The sequence below is a fragment of the Mycteria americana genome, chromosome 1 (assembly GCF_035582795.1).
Source record: "Mycteria americana isolate JAX WOST 10 ecotype Jacksonville Zoo and Gardens chromosome 1, USCA_MyAme_1.0, whole genome shotgun sequence".
Classification (NCBI taxonomy): Eukaryota; Metazoa; Chordata; class Aves; order Ciconiiformes; family Ciconiidae; genus Mycteria; species Mycteria americana.
The window spans coordinates 75,782,235-75,798,247 of record NC_134365.1 but is presented as its reverse complement, the minus strand read 5'-3'; the positions used below and the strand labels follow the sequence as shown (position 1 = coordinate 75,798,247).

The 16,013-nt window shown below is 42.8% G+C and overlaps 1 protein-coding gene across 1 annotated transcript; it reads right to left on the bottom strand.

Moving 5' to 3' along the window:
* Window positions 1-938: 938 nt before the first annotated feature.
* LDHB (lactate dehydrogenase B) lies at window positions 939-11,688 on the bottom strand. The gene is made up of 8 exons (XM_075506619.1): window positions 11,530-11,688; window positions 10,455-10,586; window positions 7,419-7,536; window positions 6,722-6,895; window positions 4,346-4,519; window positions 3,031-3,148; window positions 2,030-2,153; window positions 939-1,290 (listed from the first exon to the last, which is right to left on the bottom strand). The coding sequence occupies exons 2-8, from the start codon at window positions 10,578-10,580 to the stop codon at window positions 1,123-1,125; spliced, it is 1,002 nt and encodes a 333-aa protein (XP_075362734.1). The 5' UTR covers window positions 10,581-10,586; window positions 11,530-11,688; the 3' UTR covers window positions 939-1,122.
* Between the last annotated feature and the right edge of the window lie 4,325 nt (window positions 11,689-16,013).

Here is a 16,013-nt window from a genome sequence, read left to right as displayed (position 1 = left end):
AGTTATCTCGCAATACAATAGGACTTACATGACCTTTTCTTTTCAAAGGAGCTAGAAAAGTTAAGCTACTTGTTTGTGAAAGTGTTTTAGTCCACTACTCAAAAGCATTTTAATGGAGCTAGAAAAGGCCTTTAAATTGCTCCAACCTGGTCTCAGACAATTTGTTATGAAACAAGACTTGCAGACCCCTGAATTATGATACAAGAGATGGATTTGATACTGTTTGCCCCCAGACATTTAGGTTGAGCAGTTCTAGGCATGCCAAGCAAGTACTGGCTATTTATGGTTAATATCTACTCCATAATTGTAAGTGATTAAGAAATAAAACTTTGGGATCTTTTAAATCTGTTCTCCCCCCAAGTATATAAGCACTTGTGAAACAATCATGCTGGAATTTAGTGATTAAAGGCCTGGTTTGGCTTGTTCTATAAACAAGATTACCATGGGACTCCAGTCTTCAACTCTAAAAAAACTTGGATTTTGGTAATCAAATAGAAAAGAATTGTTTGTTCTAAACATTATGAAAACTAGACACCACTAACAGGCAGAGAATTGAATCCAGAAGAGAGAAGTATCTACAGGACCCTTTGTCTAGGCCAGTGGCATACAGAATCTTAATGTTGTCATTTTTGGCAGGTGGCCCAGAGGCAAATCCCCATTCCATTTCCTCTACCCATCAGTAAAAAATAGGAAGTACTGTATCAGAAACAAGTCTGGGAATGAACTACACTTAGTCAGCATCTGGACTGAAACTAAATCATACAGAAAAGGCTTCCAGTAAGGTTGTATTAGTGAAATCCCACCACAGGTGACTACTACCTTGTTTCTAACCTTTTGAGGTGTCTACACTTCCATGTAGTCTATGGCAAACAAAGGAGAATGCCAGAGTAAGCTAGATAATTTAAATACTGAAAATAAATCACTAGGACAACAAAACATGCCTGAAAGTTGCTTTATTTGTTCATAAGGTCTGTGCGTTACAGCAAGCATAACTTTAGCTACTGTGGACAAAGCTCAGTCTGGAAGAGCATTAAATGTTAACCATAGAGATGTATAGTGAGTAGAGCCCACATCTGCACACAACATGCTGTTTTTCTATTGCTGGAATCTAACATTCATGAGTTACAGATCTTTGAGATCTTTCTGGATGTTCCACAGTGTATCCGCACTCTTCTTCAGCTGAGCCACTTCCTCATCCTTCAGCTTTTGGTTGATGACACTTGTCAATCCAGAGGCACTTAGGACAGCAGGAAGGCTCAAGAAGACATCATTCTCAATGCCATACATGCCCTGCCACAAACAAGAGATCACTCAGACATGAACCCATCACCCCAGATCTGCTTTTAGTTTATATAGCAAGAAGCCTTCTGAGAGCAGAGCTCAAGACTTTATCATTTTGAAGCCTGCAGAAGATTCAATTTTCAGTCACAATGAGGAAAATAAAAAAGTGCAGAGCTGTTTTAGACCAAGTGATTGGTAATACTGAGATGGTTGATTTCAGCAACCCCACCTCCAAAGCCCTCACTTATTTATATACAGCAAGTAGCTGACAAAATTCAAAGACACAGGATTAGGGCAGGCCTTTTTTATGACTACAGAAGCAGTAAGTTCAGCCTGCTCAGAAGTCTTGCTGCACCAGAGGTTATACAGCTGGTGCAGACTAGATGCAGCCAGTTACACCAGCTATAAAAGGACACAGCTCTCCTGCCTAGCACCTTCACTAGGCAGTAGTTCATGGAATTGCAGCTGGGCCTCTGTGAAGTTCTCAATTTTGCACCGAAACTTCCTTTTAATGAATCCGCATGGGAAACTTTACACAAGGGTAGTAAAGAGAACTTAGCCTACCCTTCTCAAGTATGGAGCTGAAAATAAGAGGTCAGACTAGAAAAAATTGCAATAGTAAGCTCACATTTTAAATTCAAAGTAGTATCTTGCAAAGCTTCCTTTGTTCAGCACTTTGCTAATTGAGACTATTTAGCTTTTCCATAACAAGATGAACTAGAGCATCTGATTAGCCACCACTTCTTACCTTTACCAGTGTTGAGACTGAGTGAACCCGGCACAAGTTCTTCAGCATGGTCTCACAGAGGTCAGCAACGCTAAGGCCAATGGCCCAGTTTGTGTATCCCTTAAGTCTGATTACCTCATAGGCACTAAGAAAATATTGAAATACAGTTGCATTAGGATGTCAAAACACTGTCCAAATGCTAAGTCTTAAGATTAATGAATGTTTCCCATTTAAAAAATCTGAGACTCCTGTGACACACATTAAGTTTTAGAATTAAAACAGCAAAGAGTTACATATTTCAGCATTAGAGGAAAAAGTATAAAGTCTACGTTATCCTACACATGTAATAAAGAAGCCTGATTGTTCTCACAGGATTAGCTGAAAAGAAAAATAGCTTCTATCTATGAAGAGTTCTTAGTGTTAAGTAGAAAAACAGACACCTACAACTGAATAAGTTCTCTATTCAAGTCAGTGGCACAATCATTCTGAGTGCATTTGGAATAGGTAAACATTTAGAATCAAAGCCATGTACTACCTACACACATCCTAATTTTTTTAACCAACATCTGCATATACTTTATACAAGTATAGTCATTTCACAGGCAAGACAAGTGATTTAACATGTATAGTTACCTCTAGACAAATTTCCCTAAATCAATGAACAGAATTTTCCCCAAATCTACTCCAGTTCTCTGCTCACAGAAAATACTACCTTATCCTAGAGTCTTGTGCCCTTTGAACAAAGTCAACCATTTAAGAAGCTACTTGTGAGAAAACAAGTGCACACAACTCTAAGCACTGCAGTACTAAAGTGAGTATGTTACGCAATAGCTTGTCTCACTGAGGATAATAAAGCTTACCAACTGAAGTCCTGCATTTCTGTGTTTAAACCAGTAGTTCCACTTACTCATGAAACCCTCTAAATAAAAGGGCATGAAAGCTGCAGCAGAATGGAGAGGCAGTGTGCAGACTACCTGTTTTCAGCATCACATATATCCACCTCATTCCTCAAGTCACTGTACCTTTCAATCACTTGCTTGTGGAGATCCTTCCAGTTCTCACCATCTTTGTCAGTTCCCATGGCAGGGTTCAGGTCCTGGAGAGAAACGCCTGCCACATTGACTCCGCTCCAAACAGCCACTGTAACAGAGAGAGGACATAAGTTTCACCCCCCCTCCACTTTTCCTAAGATAACTGGAAACAAAGTAGTAGTAGCCAGAACCACAATAATGTTTGAGGCAGATTTTAAGTTTTCATTTAACTACAGTTAATTCCGAGAACTCTGGGGGTCAAGTCTGAGACTATTTTAGTACTGACACTTTGACAAGTCAATCACAACACATGGACAGCACTTTCAGTCCTTGAAAAGTGTAGACAGCTACTTTTGAAGTCAGAACCCTCAAATTCTAGCAAAGAGGCACACCTTAGCTGTTCAGCCTTTTAAAACTAATTTTACTCAAAAATTGCAGCAAGTATGTATTTGCTGTCCCACTAATCAGTATTAGGCCTGCATTAGCCTTCAAGTATTCTACTCTTATTTCCCTGAATAAGAGGGTAGCATACAAACTTAGAATATCAAGAGAGGAATCTGTGCATCTCCATATTGGAAGCTTACAGGCAGATTCATTCTCTGTTCTTGTGAAGTAACTAGGAAATTTTAGTTATTTTAAAGCAAAAGCAGCTGTAACACTGAAGCAAAATGAGCTCTGTGTATGCTCAGCCACACTCTTTCATTACAGTGTAGGGCTGGTTTCACTAAATATTGTTGTTGATCAGACACTGTGCTTTTATCAAATGCAATGGGACATTGAAGAGGTGGCTCCCTTAGAAATACACAGCACTAAAATATAAAGCAGTACCAATCTACACAGATGTTCTGATGCATCATTGCAGATTGGAAATATATCAACTAAGACAAATAAGCTTCTTTGATTTCACATGGTTTAAAAACCCATCTTCTCTCTTTTTAATAGCTCTGCCATTGACCTAACAAGAGCTAATATTGCTTTCAGAAGAGAATCATGCTACAGATGATGTTATGATACTCCAAAAACTGAGGATAAACAGAATTTTTAAGCTGTAGCCTTTAAGACACAACTTTAGCTAACAAAATTGGCCTTTTCAGTTCAGGGTTTAATCATATATAATCACTTTTATTAGACATGTGCAGCTAGATTTTCTGGACTTGTCTCAACTCTAATCTTCATAAAAATACAGCAAAGTGCTAGTTACTCCAGCTCAGCTGCATCTGTACTTTCAGATTTTTGTAACACCCCTTAGGCCTCAACGTCTAACACTGTACTGCTTATTCCCAAGGAGGTCAGAACTGCTCCTTACCACTAGAATCACCGTGTTCTCCCAGGATCCAGCCGTGGCAGCTAGTTGGGTGGATACCAAGTCTCTCACCCATCAGATAGCGAAATCTAGCTGTGTCTAGATTGCAGCCACTTCCAATCACACGGTGTTTTGGCAGGCCACTCAGCTTCCATGTGACATAGGTTAATATATCCACTGAAAAGAAGAACACGCACAGTATATGAAACCATTCACATACGCCAAGAATGCTCCAACAATTACTTTGCTGTAGGCAATCAGGAAGACTCAAAATACAGTTGGGCTTATTGGTCACAGTATTTCAGGTCTAAATATTTGGGGTCTGACTGCTTGAAACTTAGGACCCATCTAGCTACTGTTCAAAAAATTGAGGGATGTCTTTGGAGATTAGTATCCTACCAGCTTAAGTTGGAGGCACTTTTTTGTCACAGCTAAAGCCCTAGAGCATCCAGAATTGGGACTGAACTCTTCATATGGCTAAAACATTTAAGCAGTTTCCTGAAGTAGTGTTACCTTCTACTTCATCACAATAAGAGGTAAAGCAATTGAAAATGAAACATGTTTGAGATTTACATACTGTTTCTAGTTGGTAACTACTTCAGGTTAATTTCTTAAACAGATTTGTGCATCAAGCAGTTTCTGCACTAGTTACCCCTGCAGCACAAAGAGCCAGATGAGTTCTATGCTTTGGCTGCATGTGGCTCTAAAAATACAGTTTTAGAAAAAAAAAACAAGCCTGATTTGGGGCAGCGAGAGAAGTATGTGAGCAGAGAGGAAAAACTCGAATCCAGCAGAACAATAATAAACAGGCTGCAATAATTAATTATGGCTCCAAAACTCTCAAAAGCCAGCTAGTTCTCAGGAGGGAATGTATTTGTGTCTATAGATCTGAAATAGATCATTTGCTCTGCTCAGGCACAAAAAGCATGTCATCTTAGTACAGTTCACACCTTGCTGTTACAGGTGGCATGCTTGTCAGGCATAGTTTCCCTACAGCTTCACTTGAGGCCATTTCTGCCAGGATCACAGTAATCTGTACAGCCTACAGTGCACCTCCCTATCAACCAACTACATTTGCTCTGCACAGCCTGGCTTTTGAGTCAGGTGCTGAGACATGCACCCAGACTTTTTCAGTGCTGCTTCATAATCTCATCATTTGCCTACAGTAGTGCTTTCCACTCAGGACAGACTGTGGACAGTACTGAGCTAGAGCCCAGACAGATCTGGGGAAGTTAAACAGGGAAGGACATCAAGGTCACACCAACACACATGCAGCAGACACCTGATGCTCTGGCACCCCTGAAGTCCCTTCTAATGAGCTCACAATAACTTCCACTATATAAGACTAGTGGACAAAATTTGATACGTTGAGAGAACAAAGCATTATAAAAATAATTCTGAAAAAGCAAGATGCAATTCTCCTCCTGCAGCTGCTCTAGTAGAGAGAAATCTATAGTTTGAATTCAGCCTTGCTGGAACAAGAACAAATTGATCTTTGACTGAGATTTAGATAAGCGTTTAACATGGCCGTAAGTTGTTGTACTTGCACAGTAGCTACTCAGTCAGTACCTAGTATTCAGTAGTATTAATTGTACACCAGCTAATTACTCAACCACCAGTTGAGTTGTTAGCTTTACATGCACTGTTTTGACTCTGCCAAGTTATCTTTAAAAACAGTGTCACTTCATTGCCAGGGCTCTGTAGTAATGGCTTCACTCAGATGTTGAATCAAGCAAAGACAGCTCTACAGAGACACCCTACAAAGCACATCAGAAAGCTTACAGTCTGCTTTAGACATCCAAATATCCAAGCTGTTCCAGTGCAATGAGACACTTCCAAGTGAGCACAAAAGTATGTATAATCAGTTATAACTAAGTCTTTTCTAATCTAACTGAACTATATAGTACAGTTAGCCCTTCCCCCACCATAGGCTTCAGCATGCAAATTCTTTCGCCTGAAAATATAACCAAGGCTATAGGATATGTTCTTCATCCTGAAAAATGGCCATATCACATCCAGACACAAAAGAAAGTTATGATTTACAAAACAATTTAAAAGCAAAATGGATGTCTCCTTTAGAGATAAAAGCTTTAAACTACCTACTGCTTAAGCCAGAGTATGTAAAGAACTGAAGTATTTACCACAAGGCATGCTTTTAAAATATGGACACCATAAGAAGTTCTGAATAAAGAGAGCATCAGAAAATACAGAATATTTGTTTGTATTCTGCTGTTAGCAACTACATGGCAGATGTCCACACAAAGCTATTAATTCTCAACATTCAATTTGTGGTTGAGAAGATTGACAAAATAAAACACTAGTTCTCTGACAAACAGAATTTGTAAATGTTTGGAAAATATTTGGAGAAGATTGCCTTACCTGGGTTGGAAACCACCAGGATGGTGCAGTTGGGGCTGTATTTCATGATCTGAGGAATGATGAATTTGAAGACATTCACATTCCTCTGAACCAGATTGAGACGACTCTCCCCCTCTTGCTGACGAACTCCTGCAGTTACTACCACAATCTTGGAGTTGGCTGTGACAGCATAGTCTACCACAGAGCATGGGGGAGAAGATATAGAATGTGTTAAAGAGACTTATCACTAATTTCAATGGCATTGTGTTCATACTGGTATTACAGGTAGCTTCTCCACTGTGTATACATTCAAACCCAAAAACCATGAGACATCAATATTAAAACCAGCACCATCTCTTACATTGTTCTGATATATCAATACATAGGTCTTGAGAGTACACTCAAACCCTCTGAATCTTGTTTCCACTATCCAAATAACAATACTATTTCTTCTACATCAAAGAGGTACTAGAGTTTCATTAAAATCAATTTACTCAACAAGCCCAAAACTGTGGAGTGGCCATTAGAGATGAAAGAGAAAATCTGGATTAAAAGCCACTCCCATTGTTATGGTGTTCATCTGAATTCTCACCCCAATTCATATACTTTAACTTTGCAATGCCAAATCCTTAGAGTTCTTTAGAATTACAGAACTCATGCTCCACTATTATTTAATACTGATATTCTGTGAATTTGCTTAAAAGAAACAGAGGTTCACCTTTGTCTGCCACAATCTTGTGAGTGTGAAGGAACAAGCTCCCGTGCTGTAGATCCATCATTTCTCCTTTTAGTTTGTCTTCCAAAACATCAACCAGAGCAAGTTCATCACAGAGGCCCTGCAAACAACAAAATTTGGAGTCAATGAAGCAGCTAACTTGCATTTTAAAGTTGCCCCTGAGTTGAGCTATATTACATTTTAAAGTAACATGTTACACATCTGAAAGCATCTCTTCAAAGGTAAATCAGTAGGACAGCACTATCTTGTTGTTCTGATATATCTCACAGTAACAAAGTCAGAGGCTACTACAGCACAGGTTCATAATACTTGTTCAGGCTTTCCAAAAGAGGTATTATTTGTGGGGAGTTTGAGTGCACAGCTAACCCTCTGCTAGTAAGGCACTTCATGATTTAGTTACTATCTGAGGAAAAAAGTTGCATCTTTCAGATTCATAACAAACCATCTAAATCTATCCAGCAAGTAGGCCCATTTTAAATATTTAAATACCTAATACAATGCACCACATAGTTATCAAATAAGTATTCTCTTATAACATTCCTTCAACCAATTCATTTCACAAAGAGTAGAATGGGAACAGACTTATTTTCCTCAATACTAAAAATAGTATCCTTTCCTGTGGAAAAATATATTTAACAGCAGGCAAATTTAAGTTTTTCATTTCATACTTTAAAATCATGTTAGAGTTCATTGCTTTTCTGCATTGTTTCCTTTTTCACAACCAATTTGATCAACTGAAGGAAAACCATAAGAATCTGTATCTGCACTCGCTCTGTTCTCAAAATAGTCTGCAAGGTAAAATTAAAGTCTATTACTTAAACATTATGAAACAATATCCTTAACTGAAGTCACTGGTGTTAAACTAAGCAGCTAGTGTAATCAGAATTTGAAAAAAGAATGTGTGCACGTGTGATTATGGATAGATTTATACACAGTCTAACAATATGGGGCTTTCAGTCTAGACCTTGCAGCCAATATTCAGATTCAGCAGGTTCAAGGAACCAGTTCTCACTAAAACAGAAGAGCACCTGGAATAACCCCAGTGACTAATTTCATGAATTTGCATCAGTGTTGCCTAGAGAAGAATTCAGCTCATTAACAGCACACACAGGAATGAAGTCTACACAATCACCAAATGCAGCTTAAAATATTCTCATTGAAAACTGCCAACTTGTGACTGTGGAGATGTTTCCATTTCTAAAATGGTACGGCAACATCAGTGACTTGTTTCTAACTGAGAGGGAGCTAAAAATAATGAACATGGAAGTTTTAGTGCCTTTCAAGTTTATATTAAATCCAACACCAGTAAACTGAAATTGGTATTATCACACTGTTTAATTTTATAAAATTCAAAGCCATCTAAAACTCAACTGCATCTACATACTAAGGTATAGGAGATTAAGTACAAAATGTTATGCCATGGTTTAACAAAAAGACATCTTGGGGAGCCAACCATCTTGTACAAGTCAAAGCCACATCTAATTCAGTGACAAGAATCAGATAGTTTTGTTATAAAAGTGTTTTATACTGCAGCTTAATACTTGTGAGAGAAAATAAGAGAAGCCTGGTTGAAATAAACTTCATGCCATAATCCAAGCTTGAAAAATTTAAAACCAGCTTTTACTCTGGGTTTGGTGCATACAACTCATTAACAGTAAAACTTTGTGCCTAGATTTCTGAAAGCACAATTTGATCCTGCTTAGAGCAACATATTAAACACAGATGTATGCTGGATTGTAGCAAAGTTCACAGTAACTTCACCTGACTTCCTCACTGCCAACCTTACAGGTTACAGTACTCCTTCAAAAACAAATTATTTCAGACCACAAGAGGCAAACATTTGCTTAAAAAATATAAATATAAAAACCCAAAATGAACTGTCATTGTTTTTCCATTAAATTCCTCCTTTAGTTATATAGTTTTAGAAACTATGTTACTTTCACATCAGTACTTAGTTTTGCTGTGGCCTTTTCTTACAAGGCTCATGAACATCAGCAAGTGAAAACCATTAAAAATGTTTGTAATGATTAAAAACCCAGTACTTTAAGACATGCATCCTCAAGGTAATAGGTAGAGGAAGGATCATCTCCAAATAAAATACAGCTAGTTTAGTAGTACATGCAAGATTTTTTTAATCTCACTGAGCTACTTGATTTAAGATCTGCCCCTGCAAGTAGGTAGGGCATATCTGCTTATGCCTTCTTTTAAAGAAAGATCTGCAGCTCCCATTTGTCTTTTTGAAAAGACAGCATGAGAGGAATCAAATTTAACTCATTCAAAATATTCTCTAAAAACCAAGGGCAAAGTATAAAAAAAATCCTTATTGCATAATAAGCCTTTGCTTTGCTCAAAGACTGCAACATGAGATTTGCCTAAAAAAAGGTCCAGAAACCAGTAACAGGAAAAGTCAGACTAACCTCTAAGTCTAGCCCTCTATTTTTAGTTTCTGGAAAAGTAGCTAAAAGCTCTCTGGGAACAATAAAGTCATATAACCAAGCAATAAGGGTTTAAGGGAAATAAGGAAGACTACTGAAGGGGACAGCAGTATTTTCAGTTATTGCAGCATTAAGAGAATAAAAAGCGAACACACATAGTTCTGATTCCTATCCCCTACTTCACATGGATTTCTGCTCTGTCTGCATTCTTTGCCCAGCAGAGCTCTCCCACCAAGCAAACTCCAGCTTTGTTGTGGAAGAATAAGAAAATTAAAAAGAGAAAGAGAAGTTTGGCAGGGACTTCACAGCCATTGCTCAACTACTTTTTCCCAGCAGCCTGCAAAATAACTCTGCCTAATGAGAGATTTATTGCTAAGCACAGATGGAAAGGTGAGAGAACAAGGAGAAACTGAATGGGGAGGTCAGCCTTGCATGACCGGTAAAGGTCACTGCTTGCTTACATGAACTGCAAATGCTTCATTCCTGTACTAACCTACCAAACTTCCCACCATTTGCTAAGACAAACAGGCAGCACAGAACATTACAGCAGTGGGAGCCTGAACGCCACGTCCTTGAGCCGTACCTTTCCAAGGATGCTGATAGCACAGGCCATCCCAACCTGTCCAACCCCCACAATAGTTATCTTGTTGTTCGGGACCGCGACTCCCGGAGCGACGGCGGTCATCAGCTTCTCCTTGAGAGTAGCCATGGTGTTCTGCAAGGAAAAACGGAGAGATTTGGCTTAAAGCAAGCCAGAGCGAACCAAGACACACGCTCTGAATTGAGGAAGTCATCCGCCACAGCCAGAAACTCGCCGATGGAAGCGCTGCGAGTCGCTGCTGACGGCGGTCTACGTCAGGCAGCACACGGGCACGCTGCCCTTGCTCACGGGGCTCCTTCCACCTCACGAGTTACCAGCCCACCCACCCCTCCGTGCCCGCAGGGCTCTGCCTCCCACCCCTCCCTGCATTCGCTGGTGCACGGCGAGGGGCTGAAGGGGCGCAGAGGTTATTCTGGCAGCACGTAGCAGAAGATCCTTCTGTCCGCGGAGTTTCCAGAGCCTCCCCGCAGATGGCTCACATACCTTCTGCGCTAATGGCTCATTGAAGGGAGGTGAATGCCAAAGCGCCCATCAGGGCTCCGGGACCGGTAATAAAACCACGAACCAGTTCGGGAGCAGTAAACCTGCTGGGATTTCCCCAGCTCGTTTCCATTCGGCCCCGAGGCTCTCTCCGCTCAACCCACGGAGCCCTGCGCGGTGCCTCCGACCTCCCCCTTCCCGCACGTCCGTCCTTCCTTCCCTCCCTCGCCAAACCGGGGGCACCGCCCCGCCCGCCCAGACCGGCGAGGGGCCGGCACACGGACCACGAGGTCACCCGGCGGGTTTCTGTGCACGGCCGCATCCCACCCAGATACGGGACCCACAGCTTGGCTCCGGCCACCGGCCTGCGCATCCCACCGGTGCTGGGACCCACCGCCAGCGCCCCCCGCCCCAGGCACCATCCGGCCGCCACGCAAGGGATGCTCGGCCCCGGGGAAAGGCGCCCGGTCCCGGCGGGACCGAGCCGCCCGGAGAAGGGAAGGAAGGGCCGGGCGACCCTCCGGCATCCCCCATCCCGGAGAGGGGACCCCGGCAGCCCCGCTCTCCCCATACCCACCAGCGATGCTCAGAGCGGGGAGAGGCGAGAGGAGCACTGCCGCTGCCGTCCGGGGCTCGGGCAATGAGGGCTCCGCAGCGGAAGGGGCGGGCCCGCGGGCGGGCCCGGGCCGCCCCCCGCCGCGCCCGCCGGGGCGTTCCCGGGCGCCGGTGGGGAGGCGGCGGCCACCGCGCTCAATCCCCGGCAAGGACGGAGGCCCGAGGGTGCCGCCGCCCCGCCCCCGGCTCCCCCCGCCGGCCCCCGCTCACCCCTCCCCGGCCCCCCGCGGCAGGGCCGGGCGGCTGCTCCCGCCGACGGGCCGGGGGGCGGGGGCCCGGCACTGCTGACCGCTAGCATCGCTGCCCTGCGGCTGCACGGCCGCCGGACGGGGGAGGGAAACGCTGGCTCGTCCCTTTTTTTGTGCTGACGGCGGGAGGGCGCGCAGCCGGGCGAAGCGGTGCTGCCGGGAGCCGGTGCGGGGTCAGGCGGGAGCGGCCGTGCAGCCCCGAGCAGGGGCGGGTTGAGAGGCCGTGGGTCGGTGCTGTAGGCTGTGAGCCGGGCGCTGCTGGCGTGGTGGCCTTCACGGAGGCGGACGGTCTCGCAAGGGTCTCTGAGTTTACCTTCACGATTAGCTAACGAGGTGGGGAAGCGTTATCGCTGTTTCACGGGGCCATAGACTGGGCCAGGAGGAACGTGCAGAGGAATCACTGCAAGCAAGAAGTTGTGCCAACATAAAGCATTTTATTTTGATCTTCCTCCGGGGCAAAGTTGCTCAAGTTGGCGGTATCTGATTTTTATGCTCTGTGATTTTTGCCCTGCAGCTGACTTCGGCTGAATTTTTTGTGGTTGAACAAATCCCGACGGGACAATGGCACGCCTGGAGTCACACACAAGTGCTTTGGCAGGAGCAAGGAATGTAACCTGACGCAGTGCCACAACCGCTCCTCCTCCATCTGCTTCGGCCCCGTCCATACCACACTCTCTCTGACTATTTCGCCATATCCCAGGAGAGCATCACTTTAAAATTGTAATATGTAGGCCTTACGGAATGAGCCCCTGCAGCGCGAATGGAGTTTTGTGCCTTGTTAAAGTAATAAGCACATGCATCACTGTAAGTAACAGTAGGAATATGACACGCTTTTCCTCTGACCTACGGAACAGATCGACTGAAATTTTGGGCATACGATTTTGCTGCTGTTGCTGAACAGGGAGGAATTGATTTGTTGAAATTCCTGCAGGACCAATGCATGCGAAATAGGAAAGAATAGCAAAGCGTATTTTCTCCTAATGCTGTAACATCACTTCTTTCGAGCTGTCAACGGAGAAAGTAGAGGCAAAACACTGAATTGTACACATTTCCAGTTTCACGGAGGGGAAGAAAGAAAGCTTTAGGTTCCTCGTCACACGTGATTAACTCTCTCACAAGAGGGGAAACAGCATGGTAGATTCCAGAGTCCTCCCAAATAAGTCACTGGGTTAAACGTGACTAGGCAGAGAGCCTAGCCCTTTCCGTCTAAGGCTATGGTTACCTTTTTTTCTGTCGTTGTGGCCAGTTTAAGGTTTTATTGATTTTTTTTTTGCCAGGTATTTTGCCAGTTTAGTAATAACTGGATTAATTCCCTCTGGCCCACCAAGCAGCCAAACAAACGCTTGTGCCAGGCAAGAGAGAGGCGGCGAGCACGAGTGGTGAGGAAAGGGTGAAACCTGCTTTTCTGGGCAGCAGTACAGATGCATACTGGCTTTAAATGACTATCTAACCATGACCTACTTTGCTTCTTTAAGTTGTTTGACATTGCAAATTGCAAAGGGTCCCCTGGAGGGAAAGGAATGGGTGAAGCCATCCACATGGCACTTCAGGTAGCGACTTGCTATAAGCAAATAAAACCAAGACTGGTAACTACAGCTGAAATGGGAGCGGGAGGTAAATAATAATTACGCAATGAAATGTTAAGGGTAAGAAAGTCTATCCTGTATAATCAAAACGGGAACATGCACAGCTGAACTTTAAGAAAATAAGGGGGAAGGGAGAAGAGAAGGTACAGGAGAGGTTATGGAAGGATCAGAGCAAGGTTTGTTCACTCCTGAACCAGAACTGAGGGGCTGTGCTTGTCCTGCCAGCGCCTGTTGTGAGGAGTGTTCACCGCTGCATTATGTCTTCTTTGGACAGGGTCCTTCTCTCTCCTCATGAGCATTCAACAAACAATCAATTGTCATCGTAGTATTTGTAATTAAATAGAGAGGAAAAATGCTACTTTCCTATTTGCAAGGTCTAGCTTTTAAAGGCAGACCGACCGCATGCCGCATCTTACAACAGCTCTCCTAGGCCCTCCTTTAGATCAGGCCTTGTTTTGCTCACAGTGTTAAAAGCACAGGGTATTTAATCCCCTCCCTGAAGCGCTTGTGATCTAAATAGACGAGGCAGGTGCAGGAGGGCAGAAGAAAGAAGATTATTCCCTCTTCCTGCTCTTAGTTATTTACTTATTTAGTCTTCCAGACGATGGAGGACTGAGACACAGAGAGGGGAAAAGATCTCCCCAGGGTCACACGGGAAGTCTCTTGGTGACAGGTCACAGTTTCAAAGTTCAACGCTAGTTTGGCAACGTTGGCATTTTTGATGAAGCGCAGTTTTCCAGAAAAAACAAACCCTAGTGTTAAGGGACACAGTCTAAATAAATTTGCCAGGTAACCTTCATACAATTACAACATTTTTTTTGTGTGTACATTTTAATCACATTTAACTTTTGGTTTGTATACAAAGTGTGTAATTAGGTAAGTCTGAGGCACTCCACTACTTGCATCTACCCCATCATCTTCCCAAAACACATTAAAGTAGGTATGATTTCTTCAAAACTGCAATTAAACCTGATTAGAAACAGAGATCTCACTGAAAAACTTTATTAATGGAACCCCTTCCCGCAGCAAAATGTTGATGGTCTGATGGCCATCGTCTGATGATGGTGGCAGTCCTAAGGTAGTACACATAATGAAGAATATAACCTAGGAGGGGAAGGAGCCCATTACAGCACAAGAACATGGGATGTAGGCCTGGTGGCAGGAGAACATAAGGTAAAAGGTGACCTTCTGTCACTGTGTTAGACCTGGTAGATCAGGTCATCAGACTGCAGAGTGGATATGCTCTAAGCGTTATTACACATGGCTGCAACGGAGAAAAAAGAATTAGTTGTCCAGTTTTGCAAAATACAGAGAGCTGAATTCGTTTGCTGGAAATCATGAAGTGCTGATGCACACACAATGCTTGCAGATGCTGAATTAAAATTCTTGTCCACCTATATTTTGATTCTGTGCTATTCATGTGGATTTTCCATTTAAAGGGAAAATACACCACACAATAAAGAAAAATGATCTTGGAGTGGCAGTTCTGCAAGCTTCTTTTACCCCAGTTTCATTTGAGGGAATGATTCCTTATTTTTGGCATAGGGTCTAGTTTCTGTTTAATTTTTGCTTAAAGATTATACCATGTTTTACAGATACATTCATAATAGCTAAGTGCTTTATAATGAGGTTAATAAAAAAACCCAACAAATATACATCACATGTACGTGTGTACAAGTTTGCACAGTGATCACCTGCAGTTGAAGTTCCTAGTGCTGGTGGAAGAGGTAACAGGATGGAAACGTTTTCCTTTTTAAATGAAACTTTCTTATTAACTCATCATAATAGCCTGCATTTTCAAAATAATCTTGATTTACCCTCTATTTTGGGGCAGTTGTGTGAGTAGGTACCCCCAGGATCTCCAACTGCTTGCACGGGCATGCAGAAGCTGAGCAAGAAAGCATATCTGGGAGCCATGGCAAGTGAACAAATGGGACTTCTTCCTGCAAACCTGCATCGTGCTGGAGTTGGGCTGCATTTCAGTGTTTGGCACCATAGTGAAATGTGACGACCTCAGTTAACGAATGTCTTTGATGTCAGAGGAAACAAATGGTTATAAAATTTTGCAATTAGGTAAGTAATAGCACTCTGCAACAACTAAACTGCATTGATAGCTCTGGCTCCTTAAAAAGTTCAGGAGAAACAGCAGCTGCTAAATAAAGTGGTAAGACAGAAATGGGGCAATACAGTACTTACATGATACGCACATCTGGCTCTGGCGAAGGACCTGGCTTGGGAAGGACCTTCCCTCCCTCCCATGCCCTCTTCATATCCTTGCACTATGGTTCCCTCTTCTCCCCGCTGTGCCAGTGTAACTCTTCGGAAGGCCTCATAGGATCTCTGTCATCATCTTGGTGAGATATAATCTTAAAGAAAAAGAAAAAAGGAAAGAACATCCTAAACCATTTTTGTCAAAGATCCTTTCTAATTTCATCTTTAAATTATCAAAAAAATATTTTGAAACATTTCCTACTCTGTTACAATCCAGTTTGTACACTGTCCGTGGATAAATAGAAGTCTGTCTTCCACAAGGACCATTCAGCCAATGCCTTCCAAATGCAAGCAAAAATATATAGAATTGAAAGTTTGTATGACATATGGACAGTGATTTT